General features: G+C 45.3%; 1 protein-coding gene across 2 annotated transcripts in view; it reads left to right on the top strand.

Moving 5' to 3' along the window:
* SAMD11 (sterile alpha motif domain containing 11) overlaps window positions 1–24,018 on the top strand; it is a 199,506-nt gene that overhangs the window by 119,350 nt on the left and 56,138 nt on the right. For both annotated transcript variants that reach the window (XM_088468169.1, XM_088468168.1), the window contains exon 5: window positions 14,470–14,582. In XM_088468169.1, coding sequence (XP_088324295.1) covers window positions 14,470–14,582 — 113 coding nt within the window. The remainder of the gene's footprint in view (window positions 1–14,469; window positions 14,583–24,018) is intronic.

The following is a 24,018-nucleotide window of genomic DNA, read 5'->3' as shown; positions in this document are numbered from 1 at the left end:
TCCCAGTCACATCACATTGCAACTAAGACACATTTTTGCCACAAATAGAGGCATGAAAGACATCAGGCGCTAGCAGAGGCTCACGCGACCAGTCGCGCCACGTGGGGCTGTTTTACGCGACTGCAGCAAAGATGAGTAAAGACACATCTGTAGCTCTGTTTGTATATTTGTTAAAGTTTTGTAAAATCAGGTGTTACTGTTTTCAATGTTGGATCCTACTGATGTCCCTTTTTGCGTTATTCATACTGAGTTTTAATGGGGATATGAAATAGCAATCACTTGTGCACATAGGACCTGATTCAGAGCCGCTCGCTAAGGCGCGATCACTCACTCTGAGCGATTTTCACCCATCTGCGCATGCGTATAATTCGCAGTGCACGTGCGCAAGCCATTCGTTGTGATCCGATTTTGGTTGCTCGTAAGCCACTATCAGGTCGCTGCTTTGAGTGACAGATTGCGCCGTTTGTGGGAGGTAACAGGGCAAGGTGCTTGTGAACAGGGGAGTGGATGTGCGAACGCAGGCGTGTCAGGCCGTCAAAATGCAGTTTAAAGGGCGTGCATAATTAGCAAAGTAGCGTCATTGTACACGTCACCTACATGTATTTCAGCCAGCACTGATCGCCGTACTTGCGGAAGGCTAAGGCAACCCCAAGGGGTGCGAGCAGCTCCGATGGCTCACGATGGTTCCGATTAATCCTTAATTTCCCAGAGATGACGTGTGTTGCGAGTGGCAAGGGGGCGTCTTCATACACTTGCGAGCGCACTTTGCGTAGCTCGCTAAAATATAGTGGGCGTCCTTACGCGATTCAGTGCGAGCACTTAATTTAAATAATTGTCCCCTTTTTGCCAGCGAGCGAGTGCAACTTGTGAGCGGGTCTGAATGAGCTCCTTATTCCACTATATGTGGAGTTATTTGCAAAGCCTTTACTTTTTTTATCACTTTATAAATGTCGTCAGTGTCTTGGTAGATAAAAATGGGTCATATTGGGAAGTATGCTAAGTGGAGAAGAGAACAAGTTGTATGAATACTGGGCCTGATGAAAGCAGATTCCCGATGTTTGGGAATCCGCACAGACGCCAGACCCGTTCTGCGCATGTGCAGAACGGGTCTGAGAGTTTGCTTGCAAACTGGCAGCAGACTGTCAGTGATTGACAGTCTGCTGTACTTTGAGGGCGGGCAGGGGGCGGTGACTGCCTCCGTCACCCGAAAAGGAGGCGTGCCGCTGCCGTTGGGGGGGAGGGAAGAGGCCAGGATCTCTGTCGGGTGACTGAGATTTCCTGGCCTCTTCCTCTAAACTGAGGCGGCCGGCTGTGGGACCCTATGGGTCACCGCAGCCGGCCGATGGTACGCAGATTAACCGATGCTGCGTTGAACAACGCAGCTCGGTTAAGTAATGCACAGGGGGCGTGATGACTCCTGTGCATTACCATATCTGCAAAGGATCGCGATTGCAAAGCTGCCTGAGTGCAGCTTTCCAATTACGATCCTTACAGAATCAGGCCCACAGTACATAACATTGGAAATTTGCATATAGTCCCTGACTACCAATGTTAACTTTCTAGGTCTACCATGTTGTTACGTCATTGGCTCTTTGACACATATCTGCAGGTATGAGTGCCTTGGAAGACTGTTGCTGGTATTTTGCAGGAAGCTTACAAGGATGTGTTTGGCTAGGGCCTATCCACGTTATTGTATTCTGTCATCATTTCCAGTTCATCCATGTTTACCCTGTTCATTATCCAGCCAGATTGGTCATAGCAGCAGGAGGCAAGAGTGCTGATAATGTTGCCGCCCCTTGTGTAATGGTGTTAGGGACCCAGTTATCATTGAATATTTGAGGTAAAATCCCCGAAAACACCTGTTTTCAGGGGTTTACCTCAAATATTAAGTATCCCCCTGATGTATTAAGGAGGGACAGCAGCAGGTGTGACTGATACCTGCTATGATCCCTCCATTCCCGCAGGCAGCTGCATCCCCCATAGGTTTCTATAGGGGTTGCGATGCTGCCAGATTTACCAATATCTGCTTTTCGGAGCCTGTGTCCCTGCATGTCCCCAATGCGATCATGGGCGGTAGGGACATGCCCTGATCGCATTGCAAAAGCAATCATTAATAAATGGGCCCCTAAGTGAGATCAGGGCTGCAAGTGAGAGGGGAAACGGAGACCAGCAGTAAGTCACAGACTGGAAGACGCAGGTTCCCCCCAACAGCATATAGAAGCCATGTGAGGCTCCTACTGTCCTAATGCAGGAAGATTGTGGTGTCAGTCATGTCTTGGTATGAAAACGAGATTCTACCTCCATACATTGTTACTTTCAGAGGTTAGCATGTAATATTCTGTGGTCAGTTACACAGGACCTGATTCAGAGGTGGACAGTACTGCATCCACAACTGCGACCTTTTACACATTGCGACTGTGACTCTATACTAATGCTGCAGCCGATGGAATTCATACAGAGACTGACAACCAGCTGTGGCACGATCCGCATACATCGGTCACACCATCAAACATTACAGCAGCCCTATGGTAGCTTAGAGTCTTCGTCAGTACATGGCCGCCACTGCCTGGTCAACTGTGAAAAAAGACAGACGCTGCCCTTTACACGCCCGCATCTCACTAGCCACCCCCCTGTTACTTCCCAGGAACACCCAACAAAATTGCCTCTCTCTGCAACAAAGGGGGTCATTCAGACCCGCTCGCGAGCGCAGGACGCTCGCAAGCGGGTCGATGTTTACCCACTGCGCATGCGCACGACGGAGGGAGCTCCGTCGTGCGCATGCGCGAGACCCGGCGAGCGTCGGGCTCTCCATCGCTCCGGGTCTCGTACCAAAAGGGGCGTGCTGTCGATGTTGATTGACAGCACGCCCCCTTTGGTGGGCGTGCCTGCCAGACAGAGGCGTTCCCATGGGAACGCCTACCGTCTGAAGCAGGCCCCACTGACATCACTAGGGATGTCAGTGGGAGTGATTTTGACTCTGATAGAGCCAAAATCACTCAAGGGCTCGCGGCAGCGAGACCCTACTGCAGGGTCTCCGTCGCAAGCCCGATGGTCGCGATGGTCAAGACCATTGCGACCATCATCATGGACGCTCGCATATGCTGTGGGTGGTCACCCACAGCTATGCGAGCGGCCAGGAGGCCGCTCCATTTTCATGGAGGAGGGCACTGATTCAGAGCGAGCGCTCTGGTCAGAGCGTTCGGCTCTGAATCAGGCCCAAAGTCAGCACTGCGTCACCTCTGATCAGGCCCACAATAGGCTGTCTGTGATTCATTAGCTGACACTTTATAGTGTGTATTAATTGACATTTTTTTATGCAGTGACATTCCTTCTAATGCATGCCGAAACACATAGGGCTCCATCCAATAGCCACGAGTTCCCTCGCAGCGTGAGTAAGTGTACGCCGCACTTATGGTACCGCCGGGCTCCCTGATTTATGTTCATAGGGCTGCGACCAAAAATGTGCAACTCCGGGGGTGAGTTTGGACTGTGAGGGGGGTGATTTATACGCCGTTACAGCAACTCGCCCACATCGCACCTAATTGAATAAAGCCCATACTGTATGCAATTGTCTGATAAACCTCCTGAATCACTGCGTGGTTCCCAGGAGCCCCCCCTACTAATGCGTTGTATTCTCACCATTCGGACCAACCAACCAATAACCTGGACACTGATGACAGGAGTGAGAGGATGTATATAAACCCTCCCTGCCATTCGTGCTGTAAGCTCAAACCCGCTCAAACCCGTCCTGAGAGTGAGCGGCATAAGCTGAGGAAGTGACTCCAGCATTTTGTACATGTCTCAGACAAGTGCACAGGTCTGACTGGTTATCATTAACCTCTACAGTGCCTGAGAAGAGTGGTTTTTTGTTTGTGTTTTATTGCCTTGAAGCCGACCCTTATTAGTCCAAACTATAGATACAGTATTTTCATCCCTTTGTATCCTATGACCTGTGTATTTTATACAGCAAGCTATGCAGAACTAATATTTCCTTTGACAAATGGTATTTAACAATTTACTACTATCCTATTAAGGCCCTTATTTAATTAGCTTCGCGTACGCGATAAAGTTTTGCCTGCTGGAATTTCCGTCTATATCGCGTCTTTTAGCCGCAGAAACTTTACGCACTCGTACCCGCGATTTGCCCTGTTCAATTCCAAAAGACGTGAAAACGGAGACATGTGAAGTCAGAACAGGCGAAAAGTGGTGTCTGAATCGAGGAAATCAGCCTGAACCCCCCAAAAAAGATGCAGAAACATTGGGGATCAATGTAGTAGTGCCCGATTAGCCCTAATGAAACAGTTTGGGGTACTTAAGTTCGCACAATTGCCACTAATTAGCGTCTTTGCACAAGTGGTGAAGAATGGCATACAGCAGTGCTTTAAGGAGAAAATAAGTAGTCCAGTCAAATTTGGGGTACTTGAAAATGGGTGTAAGCATATTTAAAAGTTGCCAAAGTGAAGTTATAAGAAACGTAAAAAAACGCACCTTCAGCAAACACCGGCAATCCAAAAAACACCTCACCCATACTTGCAGACCCCCTAAAGTCTATTTTGCTAGTTTTTAAGTTTGTACCCCCACTTTGCACTTTTTCGCCCCCTTTTTCAAAGTGCTTTTTTAGGGTGTTTCTCACTTTTTTTTTTTTAGTTTTTTTTTACGCAGTTATCCTTTCGGGGGCTGTCCCAAGGGTGCAGAGTGCTATCCCCACCTTTGCACCCCAAAATAGCGATTTTGCACTTTTTTCTCCACCTATTCATAGGCGAATCTTTTTTGCCTTTTACATTGTATTGCATTTTTGTGTACGCGAATACTGATGGAATTGAATACGGAGATAAGTTTTCGCCTGGCGAAAAGTCTCAATCTGCGATATTTGTTTGCGGATCTCGGTTTTTGCTTCTAATTAAATACGAGCCATAGATTGTACGTTTGCGAGCAGGGCCCTCATACCCCTTAGTCTTGTTTTATTACTGTTTTGTTCCCAATTGTAAAGCACGGAACGGAATAATAATAATAATAATAGCCTGTAATATCATTGGCCTCCACAAAATGGCTGCCTCTATGTTGAGCAGGTGACAGGTGGTTTTCGGGTGCTCCTGTTGCTTGACGGATGGAATGATTACGTCTAAAAGCCACTTTTTTTCATATAATTAAAAAATAGTGTAGCACGTCTACATGAACCCCTGAAGTGCTGTGACCATAGCAATTTATGTTCCATCTCAGAGAGCGCCAAAGAGGATTGGCATCATCTCCGGTTAGGTTTGGGGAACTAATTAGTTTGACCTTGTGTTGCCAAGTCTTTATATCGATGCCAAAGTTCTTATGTGTATTAGAGGCGAAATGTGAACGGTCCTCTGCAGACCTTCCCATACTGAGTGGAAAACACAAGGTGGGCTGTGTGAAAGGAAGAGGAGATCCGGAGATTTTATCGTTAAGTGAAGAGCATTAAAGATAGGATTTACAGCTGTGCCTCCATTTATTTATTTATTACTCCCCCCCCACCTCGCTCACTGAATTCTAATGAGCTAATTAGCAGATTCCCGTGGGACGTGAGATTGTGAGCGGGAAGGGGGGCAGGGGGATAAGAAGGAAAGGAAGAGGGGAGCGGCAGAGGGGGACAGCGGAGAGGTGACGGGAGCTCATTAGGAGGTATCAGCCTATTCTTGCAGCCTACGGCAGGGTCTAGGAAGCCGTGCATCAGGCGGGAAGAGGGATTATATAGCTGACAAGGGTTCTGCTAGCCAGAAAAGCCAGGCTATACAATCCCTCCTTAACCCACCTGCTGCCAACACAGATAAACTGTATCTGTGCTTACAGTGTCTCTAGCAGCTCCAGGAAACTTGTGATTGTCAGGTCCCCCCCCCCCCCCCACTATTATTCATTGGCATTCTCATAGATGATTTTAAGCATTCAGTGGTTTGTCTGAAGAGCTTACATTTGTTGATTATGACACATTTGTATCCTAGGCTGCTTTCCAAGAATTGATAAACTGAACTCTCACATTCTACATGTGTGAAATGATATTGAGTAGTATCTGTGGGATGGGTGGCAATTGTACTGATGTCAGGCACTGTTAGTTATTAGGTCATTTGCATAACCAAGTCATTTAGATTAACTCATTTTATGTATGGTTGGAGATTTTGGTCACATTAATGTGTAAGTTTAAAGTTTACCTATGACGTCACGGTTAAGGTGTGAGGCTGAACCAACTGCGCTAGTCCTGGCACATACATAAAGGCGCTATATGTCAGTAGCTGCTATGGGAGGTGGGGTCACTCCAAACCCCAGTGAGATGTTTACCAAAGAGGAAAAAATAATAATAGTACAGCAATATGTGTACTTTAAAAAGTTACATTTATTTAATACATCCTAGGATAATATAAATCGACTATAAGGGATCTCAAATAAAATCCCTTAAACAGTAAAACACTGAATACCGGTATACAGGACAAATACACATAATAAGACAAAACATCAAAGCCATATTATTAACGTCTGATAGGTATCTCCTTCATGAAAGTTCATATAATCGTAGGCTGGAAAGCATACAAGTCTGTAATGAAGTGTAATCCGTAGTGAGTGACACTGGTAGTGATACACCCCGGCGTTTCACTCACAAGCATATAATAAACAATAGATGTACACTATTAAAATTAAATTAAATTGTATTTTATTATTATATGTCTTATTATGTGTATTCGCCCTGTATACCAGTATTAAGTGTTTTACTGTTTATGGGTTTTTATTTGAGATCCCTCATAGTCTATTTATATTATCCTATGATTTATTAAATAAATGTAACTTTAATAAATAAGTACACAGATTCCTGCACTAGAGGGATGGTTAGGGGTAGGGATTAGGGATAGGGGAGAAATACTTACCTGAAAGTCGGAGGATCGCAGGTCTGACCTGGAAGTGATGGTCACATGACCGCCAGAACCCAGAAGATGGCGCTGTAGCCGTCAGAAGTAGGTAAGTCACTGCTGGGCCACCAGGAACGATATGTCGACTTTTCATCACGTCTACAAGATGAATGTTGACAAATCATACCCAAACCTAGACAGATAAGTAGAGGAATTTGCGCAAATAATTAAGCAGTGCAGGTTTGCTTCTTTGCAGTTCGTATAAGGCAAAGTGATGCCACTGGTTCCTGGTGAATGAATAGGCTGTTTTCTTACTAACATTGGTTCAGCACCATAAGTCACTGTCTCTGCCCTTTGTAGGATATAGGCACACTTTAATGTGTACTTATTTAGCATTGCCATTGGAACGATAAAGTGACAATGTAAAAATATGCATATATGCTTGTGTTCAGCTAACAGTATTTATATACAGGTATACCAATCGCCAGATTCTTCTGGACACAGACATTCTAACATTTAGGTTCATATATTTGTGGATTAGGGGCCTGATTCAGCATAGATCGCTATTCTGCTATTACATGCGCAACACAGTTGCTAATATCAGCGGTGATATGCAAATGTTTGCATTCGCATTGCAGTCACAGCCTAACATAAGGACGTCCACTTCCCCTTACTCACATCAGTATACTTGGGCAACATAGCCAAATAATCGGTAACATCGGACCCATACGCACAGTTAAGGCAGGTCAGACCTCGCTCAGGAACTGCTAACTTCAGCGCACGCTATGAGGTCTCAGGCTGCATATTGTATCGCAGTGGCTAATTTATGCACGTCCCTGCAACGCCGTTGTAGTGCAAAATAATCAGCCGATTTTGTACGTATTAGCAACTGCGATCCTTGCTGAATCAGGCCCTAGGTTCTGTTGTATTATATATCAAACATAGGCTACTGTGTTGGTATATCCATAATAATGTATGTAATCTATACTAATATAATAACGTTGTCTGTTTGTTCCAAGTTGGCACAAACTACTGAACCGATTTTCATGCACCATTTTGTAGTGGAAGCTCCTAAAAATAACCTGCACTTTGTTCCTCTCGATCTACAAAGTTAAAGCTGAGCAGAAACCAAATCAAAATTTATTGTCGTCATTAGTGCAAGAGATAGGTGGCACCATGCGCGGCTGGTAATGGTGAGGGCAGAGGTGCTTTGGGTCCACGTTCACTTGAATAGGGCACAGGGCACACAGTGACATTGGTGTGAGTGGTGGGTGAATAGGATAGGCTACATAGCAGTCTGTGCACAGGGCACACAGTGACATTGGTGTGAGTGGTGGGTGAATAGGATAGGCTACATAGCAGTCTGTGCACAGGGCACACAGTGACATTGGTGTGAGTGGTGGGTGAATAGGATAGGCTACATAGCAGTCTGTACACAAGGCACACAGTGACATTGGTGTGAGTGGTGGGTGTATAGGATAGGCTACATAGCAGTCTGTACACAAGGCACACAGTGACATTGGTGTGAGTGGTGGGTGAATAGGATAGGCTACATAGCATTCTGTGCACAGGGCACACAGTGACATTGGTGTGAGTGGTGGGTGAATAGGATAGGTTACATAGCATTCTGTACACAGGGCACACAGTAACATTGGTGTGAGTGGTGGGTGAATAGGATAGGTTACATAGCATTCTGTACACAGGGCACACAGTGACATTGGTGTGAGTGGTGGGTGAATAGGATAGGTTACATAGCAGTCTGTGCACAGGGCACACAGTGACATTGGTGTGAGTGGTGGGTGAATAGGATAGGTTACATAGCAGTCTGTGCACAGGGCACACAGTGACATTGGTGTGAGTGGTGGGTGAATAGGATAGGCTACATAGCAGTCTGTGCACAGGGCACACATTAATATTGGTGTGAGTGGTGGGTGAATAGGATAGGCTACATAGTATTCTGTGCACAGGGCACACAGTGACATTGGTGTGAGTGGTGGATGAATAGGATAGGCTACATAGCAGTCTGTGCACAGGGCACACAGTGACATTGGTGTGAGTGGTGAGTGAATAGGATAGGTTACATAGCAGTCTGTGCACAGGGCACACAGTGACATTGGTGTGAGTGGTGGATGATAGGATAGGCTACATAGCATTCTGTGCACAGGGCACACAGTGACATTGGTGTGAGTGGTGGGTGAATAGGATAGGCTACATAGTCTGTGCACAGGGCACACAGTGACATTGGTGTGAGTGGTGGATGAATAGGATAGGCTACATAGCAGTCTGTGCACAGGGCACACAGTGACATTGGTGTGAGTGGTGGGTGAATAGGATAGGCTACATAGCAGTCTGTGCACAGGGCACACAGTGACATTGGTGTGAGTGGTGGGTGAATAGGATAGGCTACATAGCAGTCTGTGCACAGGGCACACAGTGACATTGGTGTGAGTGGTGGGTGAATAGGATAGGCTACATAGCATTCTGTGCACAGGGCACACAGTGACATTGGTGTGAGTGGTGGGTGAATAGGATAGGTTACATAGCATTCTGTACACAGGGCACACAGTGACATTGGTGTGAGTGGTGGGTGAATAGGATAGGTTACATAGCAGTCTGTGCACAGGGCACACAGTGACATTGGTGTGAGTGGTGGGTGAATAGGATAGGTTACATAGCAGTCTGTGCACAGGGCACACAGTGACATTGGTGTGAGTGGTGGGTGAATAGGATAGGCTACATAGCAGTCTGCACAGGGCACACAGTAATATTGGTGTGAGTGGTGGGTGAATAGGATAGGCTACATAGCAGTCTGTGCACAGGGCACACAGTGACATTGGTGTGAGTGGTGAGTGAATAGGATAGGCTACATAGCAGTCTGTGCACAGGGCACACAGTGACATTGGTGTGAGTGGTGGCTGAATAGGATAGGCTACATAGCAGTCTGTGCACAGGGCCCACAGTGACATTGGTGTGAGTGGTGGATGAATAGGATAAGCTACATAGCAGTCTGTGCACAGGGCACACAGTGACATTGGTGTGAGTGGTGGGTAAATAGGATAGGTAACATAGCAGTCTGTGCACAGGGCACACAGTGACATTGGTGTGAGTGGTGGGTGAATAGGATAGGCTACATAGCAGTCTGTACACAGGGCACACAGTGACATTGGTGTGAGTGGTGGGTGAATAGGATAGGCTACATAGCAGTCTGTGCACAGGGCACAGTGACATTGGTATGAGTGGTGGCTGAATAGGATAGGCTACATAGCAGTCTGTGCACAGGGCCCACAGTGACATTGGTGTGAGTGGTGGATGAATAGGATAAGCTACATAGCAGTCTGTGCACAGGGCACACAGTGACATTGGTGTGAGTGGTGGGTAAATAGGATAGGTTACATAGCATTCTGTGCACAGGGCACACAGTAATATAGGTGTGAGCGGTGGATGAATAGGATAGGCTACATAGCAGTCTGTGCACAGGGCACACAGTGACATTGGTGTGAGTGGTGGGTGAAGGTGCTGCTGCCACCAGTATGTATAGCGCTGCTGGTCCCGTGGGCCACTCCCGCGACAGGGACCCTATGCAAAGCCATACAACTAGAACACCTCAAATAAATTTTTTTTGGCAGAAGTGGTTTCATCGTGGGCAAAGCCGCTGGGAACAGCTAGTAATTATATAAGTTCTGGAATGTGGGATAATATGGGTAAATGAGAAACAGATCTAAAATGAAAAGTTGAACCGGCCTTTTCCAAAACAAAAGAAGTGAATAGAGAAACTGGGCACTAAAACCACATTTCCGGCATAGAGTAGTACTACAGGTGCAGTGTGTGTCGGAAATGGGTGCTTCTAGCCAGCAGTGCGGTGTGGTACGATGTGCTGCCAGTAACATACAAGTCAGGAATACATCTATTTGTGCAGCATCTCCCTTATATTTCCCATAAGGATACATTTCAGTACCCCCTCCCTTACATATTCCTGCTGAAGGTAACATTAATCTCCATTCGACCTCTGGACCAGTCTTCCCTTCTGTGATCCATGAGATTATACACACACACAACTGGTAATCACCTCATAAACTGCTTACAAACCAGCAATATTTACATAATACAGTGCACTCTGGCAGCGCCGGGAGAGGATCGCACCCAAGAGGGATTAGAAAGCTGGGCACCGTCTATGGGAGGCTCTTCTCCCTCCCCCTACTAATCTAGATGCGGGTACGGTTGGCAATGGTGTCTATTTAAATAGAGGATATCACAGCACTAGGTGCTTGTTTAAAAGGGCAGGTGCGTGATGTGGGGGTGGGGTGAAAGGGAGAACAGATAATATAAAGTCTGTAGTTTTATCCCTCAAAAATCTGTGGCCAGACTAACCCAAAATGCTGGTAATGTGAAGACAGCCTGATCCAATTAAGGGGGGTCTTATGCACAGATTAGCTCTGCTCCTGTCACAGCGCTGGCCTTGGTGCTGGAGGGCTTCTTTGTGCCAATTGGTGGGGGCTTAGCAGGGGGATAAGTGATTTAAAGGGCACTGTCTAGCTTGTGTGCAGTTCACAGGCTCCATATTCAGGGGGACCAGAGTACAGTTTGAAGCACAGTCTTCTACCTTTCACCCATGCAGACCATGTGCTGTGTGTTGCAGCGACAAAGATGGGGTTCCCATATCATGTGAGTAACCCTGTGGCTTCTGGATGGTTGTTGTGTGTAGTTCTATGCCTTATGGTTAATTCAGATTAACCCTTCATTAGCCTAGTAACTAAGGGCAACAATATCAATTTGAAATCTTTTTTTTTTTTTTAATCATCAATGATCCTATAGTTACATACATAACATAGGGCCTGATTCAGAGCCACTCGTAAGCGCAGCTCGTTCGCTCCGAGCGATGTTTGTCCAACTGCGCATGCGTACGGATCGTTATACGCATGCGCGAACCAGTCAGTGCGGCCGAAATTCATGTGCTCGCAAAATAGCGAATGCCTGCTAATTTGAGTGACAGAATGAGGCGTATGTGGGTGGTAACAGGGGAAGGTGCTTGAAAACGGGGAGTGGAGATCCGATGGCAGGCGTGCTTAAAGGTCAAAACGGGCGTTTTATGGATGTGCATATTTAAAACAGCAGCGTCATTGACCACGTCACTGGGTTTTTTTTAAGCCAGAACTGCTCGCAAAATTGTGGTAGCAAAAACCAACCACAAGAATAGCGAGCAGTTCATACCCTGTTCGATGTACTCGATTAATCAAATAAATAGCGGACATGACGTAGGATGCGAGCGGCCAGGGGGCGTAGTTTCCAAAAAAACGACCGCAAGTTTTGTACGCTCGTTCTGACCTAGAGGCGTGAACAGATCGCAAACAGCGAACGGTTCATTTGAATAGCCACCCCTATTTTCAGGACGAGCGAGCGCTAATTGCGTCCGGCTCTGAATCAGGCCCATAGATCAGTAATAATTACTATGAGTTAAGCATATTATGTGTCTATCACACTGATCTCGGTTTGCAAACTCCTTTTACATACATGACTGTGCTTTTGAAAAGTTTTGAAGTTGCTTCTTGTAGAACCCATCAGAATATGTGCAGTAGGTGCATGCTGCCTCTGCTCACTCATCCAGCAAGGACAGAGATTGTAGAGGCTTTTACCATAAACACTTGGCAGCTACAAAGTCATTTCAGGACTTCAAACTACGTAGGGGATAGAAGGCCGTTCCCAGCGTCCCTTACCATGAAATATTAGATGTGTAATTACTGGAAGGGGAATGATTCTCCTTGTCGTGCCTGATAACCCCACAGAAATAATAATGATTTAGCGCTCTCCATCCAGTGATCCCAAAGCAATTGATAGACGTTGTTCTTTGCCGGTTTTAATTGGTGCTCATTAAATTTACTTCACTTATTCAACCATGCTGGGATGTGACGGCGAGATTCTAGAGCCCTACAGAATTACAGGGTGGAGATGACGTTGCACGTATGTCTGTGTGCCCATACGTTCCTATACATGAATATGTATGTGATTAGGCTGCCTGTGTTTTCGCCTATAAATGGCTATAACTTAATACTATCAAATACAGGATTAGAAATGTATAAAGCGGCAATCATTTTAAAGGCAAAGCCAAGCTGATTTTGCCTTTTAAAATGCTTTAAAAATACAGGAAGACTCAGGAGTTTACACAGCGGCTGCAGCTCACAGCCTATTACATAAGCCCCCCATGTGAAAATCTATTATGTTTAATAGTTTGTTGCCACTGTAATATTTTCGTGCTACTAATGTTGTATTTCTATGGCGAAGCTTTAATTCCCTGCATTTGTAATATCTAAATAGGAACTACATTTTGATAAATCTCGGAAAGCTTTATTACATCCAAAGATTAATCAGATTATCGCCTAATTTGTAATTAAAATAGGCTGAATACTTTACTGTTGTGTAATTTTCATGGATGACACATTTCATTGTAGATAAAATGTAATATGGATAGGTTTTTTTTTCATAGCTTGCTGGAGATGTAGTCAGCAGCCCAGCTGACTGGATGCCAACGGTTTGTATACCGGTGCCGGAATTCTGACAGCAGTCGGGATCCCGGCACCAGAATACCGACCGTCGGCATCCCAAAGGTAAGTATCGGGGGGTAGGGTTAGGGTGCGGGTTAGGCACTACGGGGAGGGTTAAGGTTAGGCACTAAGGGGGGAGGGTTAGGTTTAGGGTGCGGGGAAGGGGGAATTAGGTTCAGGCACTAGGGGGGGAGGTTAGGGTTAGGCACCAAGAAAGGAGGGTTAGGATAGGGAAAGGGAGAGGATTAGGATACGACCAACAATTGTCGGTATGCTAACCTTGTCGGGATCCTGGCGTCGGGATTCTGACTGCCACGATCCCAACCGGCAAATCATACCCAACCCGCTTGCTGACTGTTCTCTACTCTCAGCATCATAGTAGGTCTACTATAGCTAATGTGCTGAAGGTGGATAATCTCTGCTAGTCAGCACCTGCACTAGACTATATCATTCCAGCCTGTACTCTTCTGGGTTTAGCCTTAGATGGAACCTAAAAGCAATATACTCTAGTCTTATGCTCTATGTGCCAGTGAAAATGCAACTATTCTCTTACTAGTGACAGACGTTTTGTGGTCTACTCTACACTATAATATTTGAGAAGATAAACCAAGTTCCATTCAGCTCATCAAGTACTAACTTTTTTAAATTGCATACTCCGAACCCAGTAATGTTCACTGTTCAGATTTAGAGACCTGTTTAAATATTTTTCCATTATTCTAAAATATTAAAATGTTTTTCCAAAATTAAAAAAAATATATATTTTAAAATAAAAGTGTTACCCATCATGTCACCATTCGTGATTGAAAGCAATCAGTGAATGTTGAATGCAAACTACAGACACAGGATGCATGTTTCAATTATTTGACAGTGAATTTCAGAGCAGCTCTGTTTACCTGGAAAGTCATTCACTGCTTACAACATGGCAGCTCCTGCTTAGTAACATACAGGTGTATAGGTGTTGCTTACAACATGGCAGCTCCTACTTAGTAACATACATACAGGTGTATAGGTGTTGCATAGAATAAGTATCTGTGTTTGCATTTCCTTGCTGATGTTTCCATTTCCTATTACAGCCGTGAGAACGAGCTATCCAGCATCATCTCCAACCTTCACCAGAGCCACCAACTCGTAATGCCAGAGAACCAGAGTAAGAGAAACAGTCACCAGCTGAGCTTCTCATCCACCGGTAAGGACATCCCTGATTATCTCCATGTGTCCTCCCTGGAAACACCCTGAGCTTGTCTGGCACTGAGAGCTACCCGCATTACCTGATACTAGGGAGCACGCGTATACTGATAGTGGCTGCTTAACTGGGCAACAAAACAACTAGTAAAATTATACCTATAATTCCTTTTCACCCAGACAAAAACATACTGTCAGGGTGCCCACCTTCCTGGGTGTGTTGTACAGAGTGAAGTATAGACCTTGGTCAATGAACATGGAAAGGTGAGGCGTCCATGGCAACTTGAATATTTATGCCTTGTTATTAAAATGATAGATGAGACGTAACGTTAAAACTATAGTGATAAAATATTGGCATTGCCACGGTAGCGGATAAGAGAGGTCAGGGCTGTTGGTGTTGGGCAGGGTAGTGATAAGAGAGGTCAGCACTATTGACATGTAAGGGGGGGTTCATGTATGTCTGATTCTAAAAATAAAAAAAATATATATATATATATATATATATATATATATATATATATATATATATATATATATATATATATATATGGAAACATTGTAGTGGAGAGGATATATGGTTTATGATATAGAAGACTGGAAGTATCTTCTGGATAATGCCAGTCTTGCAAATAAAGGTCTTAGGCAGATGGGACACCCAGCACCATAGATATCTGGCTTTTGTCTGTTTCAATGTTTCAATATAACAACATAACCCGCTCGCCCAGTAGCAATAACATACAGGAGATGTATGGCCAGTACGTAATATAGAATGAATGCTATGACAGTATAAGGTTGGACTGAGGATAAGAAGGAGGGAATGGTTATGAGATGGACATTTTATGAGATGAGGAGAGTGGGAAACCAGTAGAACATTACTATAAGGCTGTCTGGACATCTGCCAGTGACCTTCTGATGCTGTTCTATGTACTATTTGTATAATATACACTTATTAAAGAGCAAAGACAGGCATCTTGATTTATTTTGTTCGTAAAGGGAGAGATCGTATTTCCTGGAACCCAGTCCGGGTCTTTGTTGCTTACGGTGATCCCCTTTTCATAGTCCTTAGTCAGGGACAAGACAGCTCGACCTCATTTAAACTGCTGAGGCTGCAGCAACTGTGTGATAGATTGATGTAATTAATATGCAGACTGATTGAATATTAACCATACATTCCTCCCAGCTCTCAGTCAAACCTATTCATTGTTTGCCTCTCCCCTAAATATAATGGAAGTAATCTACCCTCTACTGTATTCTACTGTAAAATATAAGGATATTAGAAGCCGCTGAGGAGTTCTAGGACTGCACAGATGCCCAGGCCTAGTGCTGTTATACAGGTCATGCACCTGTGAAGTGACTTACACCCTTTCCATCTTACAGTAGAGAGTATATGATTTCTTAAAATATACGTTTCCATTTTAAACAAAACAAGCTGCTTATGTGGTTCTTATAGGCATGTGTGCTCTGCTGTAGCTGACAGGTATGTCTTCCCTCATCAAGCACTTTCCAAATGGTCATGTGACTGAAGTGATGACATCACTACTGTAATATTAGCTCTGTTTAACAGGATATTTGTTTCTTAATTTAGCAAACTTACTAAGGGGCAGATGTATGACGCTCTGGGAAGTGATAAAGTGGAGAGTGATAAACGATCAACCAATCAGCTCCCAAGTGTCATTTTTCAAACACAGCCTGTAACATGACAGTTGGGAGCTGATTAGCTGGTGGTTTATCACTCTGCCCTTTATCACTTTCCAGAGCATCATACATCTGTCCCTAACTTCTCTGTGGTCCAGATATGTGTATTTCTTACATTATTGGTCCTACGCTTAGCATCAATTGTATGGCATATTTTCTCCACAACAGAACTTGTTGTGTTCTAGTTTAATTTTATGGAGCAAGATTATTATAATGAGAATAGGGGTAATTTCAACCACGCACTTTCATTTTTCCAACAAAAGGACATGAATTCAGCAGATTGGGCAGATTGCACAATATACCCCCACCCCCTCTCAAATCCTCAGCCAGCCCTAGTAATAGACAGCCTGGGCTGGGTTACACTATGACAGGGAAACCTCATGTATTTTTGTAGTCTCTCTGGTATAGTGAAAAGTAGATTTGTCATTGTAGTGTGGTGCCAATATTGGGGTACTGTAAAAAAACGAGCACCCCTCTACCAGAAGCTGCACTGAAAGGGTGTCAGGGTAATAAACAACACTGTAAGCTTTCCCTCTTACCTCTAGGCCTGTCTGTTATTACCCAGTCTTGTTTTATTATGGTTTGTTCCCAATTGTAAAGCACAACGGCGGAATATGCTGCACTATATAAGAAACTGATAATAATAATAATAAAGGCTCCCAGTGTAAATGGACAGAGGCCCATTGTCCCAAAACAGAAAAAGTAATCTTTGAAGTGAGTCTGTCCAAAAAACGCTGGTTCACCACTTTATTACACAATAAAAAAATAACAATCTTTTTTTGTTTCTTAAACCATTATATTAAGCGGAGGTGGTTGTAGTAAACAGAAAAAATCCTAATAAAAATGACCCACACAACCAAAACAAAGCCAAGAGTCCTCGGGACTCCACTCATGGGAAAATACTTGTGATTGGCTGGGGTAGAAGAGTCTCAGTATTATTTTGCGCTTTAAGAAAGAAGAAAATAATACTGTGGGCCAGATCCTTAGTCATGTGCTGCTCTGTATGTGGCTGCATTCTGAACGCTGATATTTTGGTGATGGAATTCTTATGTGACTACGCGCGTCTTCCAGCTTTTGAATCGCGTCACACACTGTTTTTCCATTCGCAGACTCAGCCGTCAAACTCTGTCCTCAAGGCACCCTAACAGTCCAGGTTTGAAGGATAGCCACGCTTGTGCACAGATGGTTAAATCAAATTGACTGAGGTACTGATTAAGCCACCTGTGCTCAAGCATGGATATCCTCAAAACCTGGACTGTTAGGATGACTTGAGGACCGAGTTTGAAACCACTGCCTGCTTGTATTTGTTATAATAGGAATTATCCCAGACTGTTTAGTACCGAAGGGGTTAGCACACTGCCTATATTACATTATTGTTGTTGTTATTAATTACTAGCTGGGATACTTGGTGTTGCTCGGGTTGAAGACTGATCCCTGAAGTACACCTGCAGCCTTTATTTGTTTACATTGTCCTTGCCTTTAACCATTCCATTGGTCCTGAAAAGGACTCCACTGTTTGCTAACAGGCATGCAAACAGTGGCGTAACTACCGTGGGTGCAAGGGGTATGGCTGCTATGGTGCCTGAGCTGCCTCTGTGGCCCACTGCTCCCCCTGCACCCAGTCATGCACACAAGGTGGGCCGGCCTAGGCAGGGCCGCCAAGGGGGGTCTAGGTGGCAGCGGTGGTGCCTTGGAGCCAGCCCGCCAGCTGATTACAGCTGGCGCACCGGCAGGCAGATATGGAGAGACAGCTCTGCTGGTTATGAGGCAATAAGAGCTCATGGACTGGAAGCTAATCAGCAGTCGCGGCTCCTGATTGGCTGCCGGTCCGCAAGCTCCAATTGGCCTGCAACCTGCGCCACATTCAAATTGCGCCGCTGCCTGCTGGTGCACCAGCTGTAATTAGCTGGTGGTCCGGCACCAAATTCCCACCTACTGGCTGCTGATGGCACACAGGGGAAGACGAGAGGCTGGTGGAGGGACACGGGAAGGTGAGTTGCTTGGGGGGCATAATGTGTAAGGGGCATTACTGTGTGGAATAATGTGTTATATGGGGCACTACTACTATGTGGCATAATCTGTAAAGGACATTACTGTGTGGTACAATGTGTAAGCGGCATTATTGTGTAGTGTAAGGGGCATTACTGTGTGGCATAATGTATAAGGAGCACTACTGCTGAGTGGCATAATGTGTATAAGGGGTACTACTGTGTGGTATAACCTGAATGGGCTCTGTGTGGGTGCAAAAGTTCTATTTATGCCCTTGCATGCAAACACAGAGGGCTGACTAACATATATGGTCACTTAAAAAGGACTCACCCTGGATTTAATATGAACTTGCATGAGTCATAAAGTTTGACACTTGCCCAGACTATGAGGTTTAATGGATACATTTGTAGCTTTCACACAGGTTTTTGGCAGACTGCCAATTTCCACTGGAGCCAGCTCTGGAACCTGTGTAACTTAAGAGTGTCCCAATTTTTAGAGATTGTGTGACAGTGTGTGGCCCTGACGAAGTTCATCCTGGGCAGAAACCTAATCCTGGTCAAACTACACCACCCTGCCAAATTTGGTGGAGCTAGGTCCAAAACTCTGGCCATGCATAAAGGACAAAGAGTCAGACAAACACGCTTTCTCGCTTATTATGTAGATGACAGTGCCCTGTAGATGCGCTGTCATATTACAGGTGGTGAAGGTCTTTGGGCGAAGGATTGTACTTGTAGACTCAAATGTAATAAAAAGCTTTATACATGCAAAAGTGACGCATGTAATAAAGACAGCCTGAATGTCCCCTCACTATCATGCTTTATTTGGGCCATAAGTAAGTCTAAACTAAAGGTCGAGAGGTTGATCTTCCGTGTGAGGTTTAGGGTTATATTTACTAAAGTGAGAGTTTTTAGAGGTGGAGTTGTTGCCCATAGCAACCAATCAGATTCTAGCTATTATCTTCTAGAAGGTGCTAGTTAAATGTTAAGTAGAATATTATTGCTTACTATGATCAACATCTCCACTTCTAAAAACTCTCAATTTAGTAAATATGCCCCTTATAGTACTCCATCTAAAGAGTTTCTGCTTCATTGCATTACACCGAGCACTTTCAGGTGGTGCAGGCCACTCCTGAGTGCGGAGAGGAAGTTTGGGCCTTGATGTGCCAAGACAAGATGGGCCAAGTGATTCTTATCTGCCGTTAAATTCTATGTTTCTATGATGTGCACTGGGGGGATCAGCTAGACACACTACTGCGCAAGGTGTTTTGCTGTGTGCAATGGCTGTGTCGTACAAATTAGGTCCACTGCCACAAAAGATTGGAATTTACAATAAAAAACAGACCAGGCTTATAATCTTCATGTTCATCATGATGATGTTGTTGTTCTGGTAATGTCGGGTCCATTTTAAATGATTCCACGTTAAGTGTTTCCCATGATGGCTGCTGTGTTCTTTTCCGCTAGCACAGCTGCTCTCTCAGCGCTTGGTCGTCCATGGGTTAATAGGCGTGTGTATCTTCCAAATGCTGACAGTAAGGATGTGTGTGTTCATGCATGCCGCCACATTTTATTTTTTCTCTCCCTATATATCGGTTCTTTACGGACTGCTGCACAAAGTCGCACAGAGGTCTTAAACCCAGATATCCGTGTGACATTAGCACTATGAGATGTGGGCATAAAGGCTGCGAGTTTTTAGTGGGGGAGGGAGGAAGGCCAGAGGGAAGCTGGAGAAGCAGCGCACACTGATAACATCTAATTGCTATATTGATCTGTCTCGGAGCCAGTGTGAGAGCCGGAGGGTGATTGAGATGTGTATCCCCTTCCTATTCAGATGCCGGGGACTGACTCATATTATTCATTTACCTCTGACACTGCTGTAACAAAGCCAGAGGAAAGAATTAGGCCAGTGAAACGGTTCATCTGTTCTGTAGAGCTTACACTTTAATGGCGCTGTAGGTCCTACTAATATCTGTTTGCTGAAAATATAGAATCATAACCAGGTGATATGGAGAACCTTGTTTTAATGGGGTGATTTACCAAGAGCGCACCTTGCTCCCTTCTTATCTGTCTGTAAGCGTGGATCGCTGCTTGTACTAGTATGCTGTCGTGGTGGGAGTGTTGTACAAGAACTTTGCTCCTTCGATATGGGCTAGGGAGATTTGATTGTAGTTCATTGAAGATGGATGACTGGATTAATGCGGTTCCTGGTACGGAGAGTTAGGGGGGTGCTAGAGGTACTGCAATGAGTGCTATTAAGGTTAAGAATACAGGTGCAACCAAATATAGGGGGAGATGTACTAAGCTCTGGAAAGTGATGAATTGGAAAGTGATAAACTACCAGCCACTCAGCTCCTAACTGCCATGTTACAGTCTGTGTTTGAAAAATGACAGTTAGGAGCGGATTGGTTGGTAGTTTACCACTCTCCAATTTATCACTTTCCAGAGCTTAGTACATCTGCCCCTGTGAGGTGGTCAGTTGGTGCAGAATGGGTTGGATAGGGATGTGCGGGAGTGGGAAGGGTAGACAGGGAAAATAGGGGGGCAGCATATCAGAAGGGAGGTATGGGGCAGGGAATATAGAGGGGGTGAGGGAATATGTTTGAAAAATCTAGAGGGTAATAGTAGGTGGGAAAAATGAAAAGTGCAGTAGTGTTTCTACATGAAGTTGGTACACACTTACTTGTCTACTTTTGAAAATGCTTTTCAGGGAGATTGTGAAAGCAACACCTATGTGTGCGAGCTGTAAAGTGGGTGTGTACTGCTACATCTGAGAGACGTGTCATAATACTGACTTACATCCAAATGTAAATGAGCCCCAAAGCAGTTAGCAATATCTATTTGTTGATGAAACACACTGATACTTTTCAGAAAATGCATGTAGCCATAGGGATCATTGGGCCTGATTCAGACCCGGACGCTAAGCCACTTTCGCTCGCAGCCAAAAGGGGCTGGGTATGCAAATTCCACGATCGCATTGTGTGGCATAAGGCCGCCCTCTATGTCTTAGAGAGCAATGGCAGTGAGCGAACGCAGGTGTATAAAGATGGCCACTTTCCTTTCTTAACACACGTCATCTCCAGGAAGTGTATGATTAATCGGTATCATCGAGAGCCATCGGAGATGCACGCAGCGTTTGAGGTTGCCCCTACCCCGCCGCAAGCACTGCGATCAGTGCTGACTGAAATACAACCAGGTGAAGTGTACAAACCTCCATGTTAATTATGCACACACTTTAAACGCCGTTTTGACGGCCAGACACGCCGGCGTTCGCACCACCACACCCCCATTCACAAGCACCTTCCCCTGTTACCACCCACAAACGGCACTGTCTGTCACTCAAGGTAGCGCTCAGTCTTTGTGCTACGAGCGCACGATTCCCGATCGCAGTGACTGGCGGACGCCCGCGCACTGCGATGCATACGCACAATGCGAACCATTGGCAGCTACGAGTGAACGTTTCTTAGCGTCCGGGTCTGAATCAGGCCCATTGTGTCTTTTAACCGATGCAGGGAAATTATACTAATGATCCCATTTGAATGTATATATCTCAGGGTTTTTTTTATTTGACAGCTTCATAATGGGGGTGAGGTGCAATCAGGGAGATTGCTGGACTCTTCAGGGAGACAGGGATATTGCTACTATTTCAGGGAGTCTGCCTGACAATGAGGGAGAGTTGGCAAGTATGAGTTGGTATCTAGATTTAACATTTTATTTATATAACCGCAGCATATTGCATTGCACTTTACAATTGGGAACAAAACAGTACTAAAACAAGACTGGGTAATGACAGATAGATAAAAGGACCCTACTCGCGAGCTTACAATCTAAGGAGAAATATGAAGTGGTACAGCCTCCCCGTATGGTCCTCCCCTGTTACCGGTCCGCTCCAGTCTAGCGTTTAGGGGAGAGCTTGCGTTTCCGGCGCTTGGTGATGACACCACCAAGCGCTGGCACTGCACCAGTGGGCGCCATAGTGGGAATGGGGTAAACCCCGTGTCTGACTCGTCTTGGAACTGTGGGTTTGATTCAGACCCGTTCGCTAGCTGCGTTCACACGCAACCAAAGTATGCAAATCCTGCGATCGCACGGCAAGGCATTAGCACGCCCGCTATGTCTTGACGTGCGATCGCGGTGTGTATCTAGATGCCCACCAGCCTGTCTTAAGACGCCCACTTTCCCACGTCATCTCCAGGAAGTATAGGCAACAAACGGTAACATCGAATTCATACGCAGCACTTGTGGCTGACCATACCCTACCACAAGCACTGCTTGTGCTTCACTGTGTAATTCAGTGATGTGACGTGTATGATGACGCTGCTTCTTAATTATGCACGCCTCTGAGATGGCGTTAAGACGCTCAGATACACCTGCGTTCGCACCACCACACCCCCGTTTGAAACGACCATCCCCTGTCGCCGCCCACAAACGGCTCGTCCTGTCACTCATTCTAGCGAGGTGGCTATGCGCTGCGAGTGAACTCTTCCCGATCGCATGGACTAGTTCGCACGCTGCGTCTTATACGCATGCGCACATTGCAAACATCGGCTGGCTACATGCAAACTCAGCCTAGCTAACAGGTCTGAATCAGGTCCTGTGTTCCAAATCTTGGGACAGACCTGGGATTTTGGTGTAAATGGGGTATTAGAGTGTTTGATTAGTATTTATATCCAGAAAGACTCTTACGGTAACTCTACCAGCACAACTGCACCTATACATGTCTGGGTTCCCTTTATATCTCAAGAAGGAAGCAAACCTGACCGGTTACCTCATTTCAGAAGAGTGCCACAGAATTTAAATCTCTACTAGCACACAAGTACTGGCCAGCTTAATTTTCAGATCAACTAAGACGTGTCCCCCTCCCAACTCTAAAGGTACACATCCACTTAGCGATAATACTGAGCGATTGCCTGATTACGACATCGTAATCGTGCAATCGCTCAGTAATCAACACACAAATTGTGCACTTTTATGTCTGAAACTAACAGCGATGTGCGCTCCCGCTGGTCGTTTCCGAAATCAATCATTGCACGAAAATGCTGTACAACCTGCCCATAACATCAGGTTGAGCTTGGTAGTGGATGATTGATGTGCCTACACTGAACAACTGATCGTTCAGTGTAGGCACAGCACAGGAAACGACTACACGATTACAATGTCATAATTGTGCAGTCAGACTGAAGTCTGTTAGTGGATGTGTGCCTTAAATCTCTCTGCCCCCCCAATCATCTATTCTATCTGGTACTCCTTAAGTCTAAATGAGGCTCTAAATGACATCAAATTGGGGATGAATCTGACGGACATAAGGACTGGGCAAAGCTTTAATTGAGGGCATGGGAGAGTAGTGTGCGTGAGGTTATTAATGTGGGCATATGGCTACAGTCTGTGGGCATGCAACTTATGTAGCTACAAGGCTGTTTTGTTTGGACATAAGTCTGTAACGGATGACATGGGACAGTTGTGGGCATGTGGCTGTCAATCGGGGCAGAATTCTGAATGCAGAGTTCATGAGGTTAATATGCTTCCTATTTACCTGCATATAGAATAAGGGATGAGTCTGCTACCTTCAGGGTAGCACATCATGGGCCGGATTCAATTAGACTGTTGTACTTTCCGCCGTATTTGCCTGTTTGAGAGGCGAATTCGCGGCATGCGCGTCCCCGCGTTTCACCCTATTCAATTGCAGGACAGGCGAAAATGCAAATAGGCGAATGCATAACAGGCGGAAAGTACTGAATAGATTGGGGGAGTCAGTCTGTACTC

The sequence above is a fragment of the Taudactylus pleione genome, unplaced genomic scaffold, assembly GCF_031769625.1.
Source record: "Taudactylus pleione unplaced genomic scaffold, aTauple2 ptg000082l, whole genome shotgun sequence".
Taxonomy (NCBI): Eukaryota; Metazoa; Chordata; class Amphibia; order Anura; family Myobatrachidae; genus Taudactylus; species Taudactylus pleione.
The sequence above is the reverse complement of the archived record's forward strand: the minus strand, read 5'-3'. Positions and strand labels throughout refer to the sequence as shown.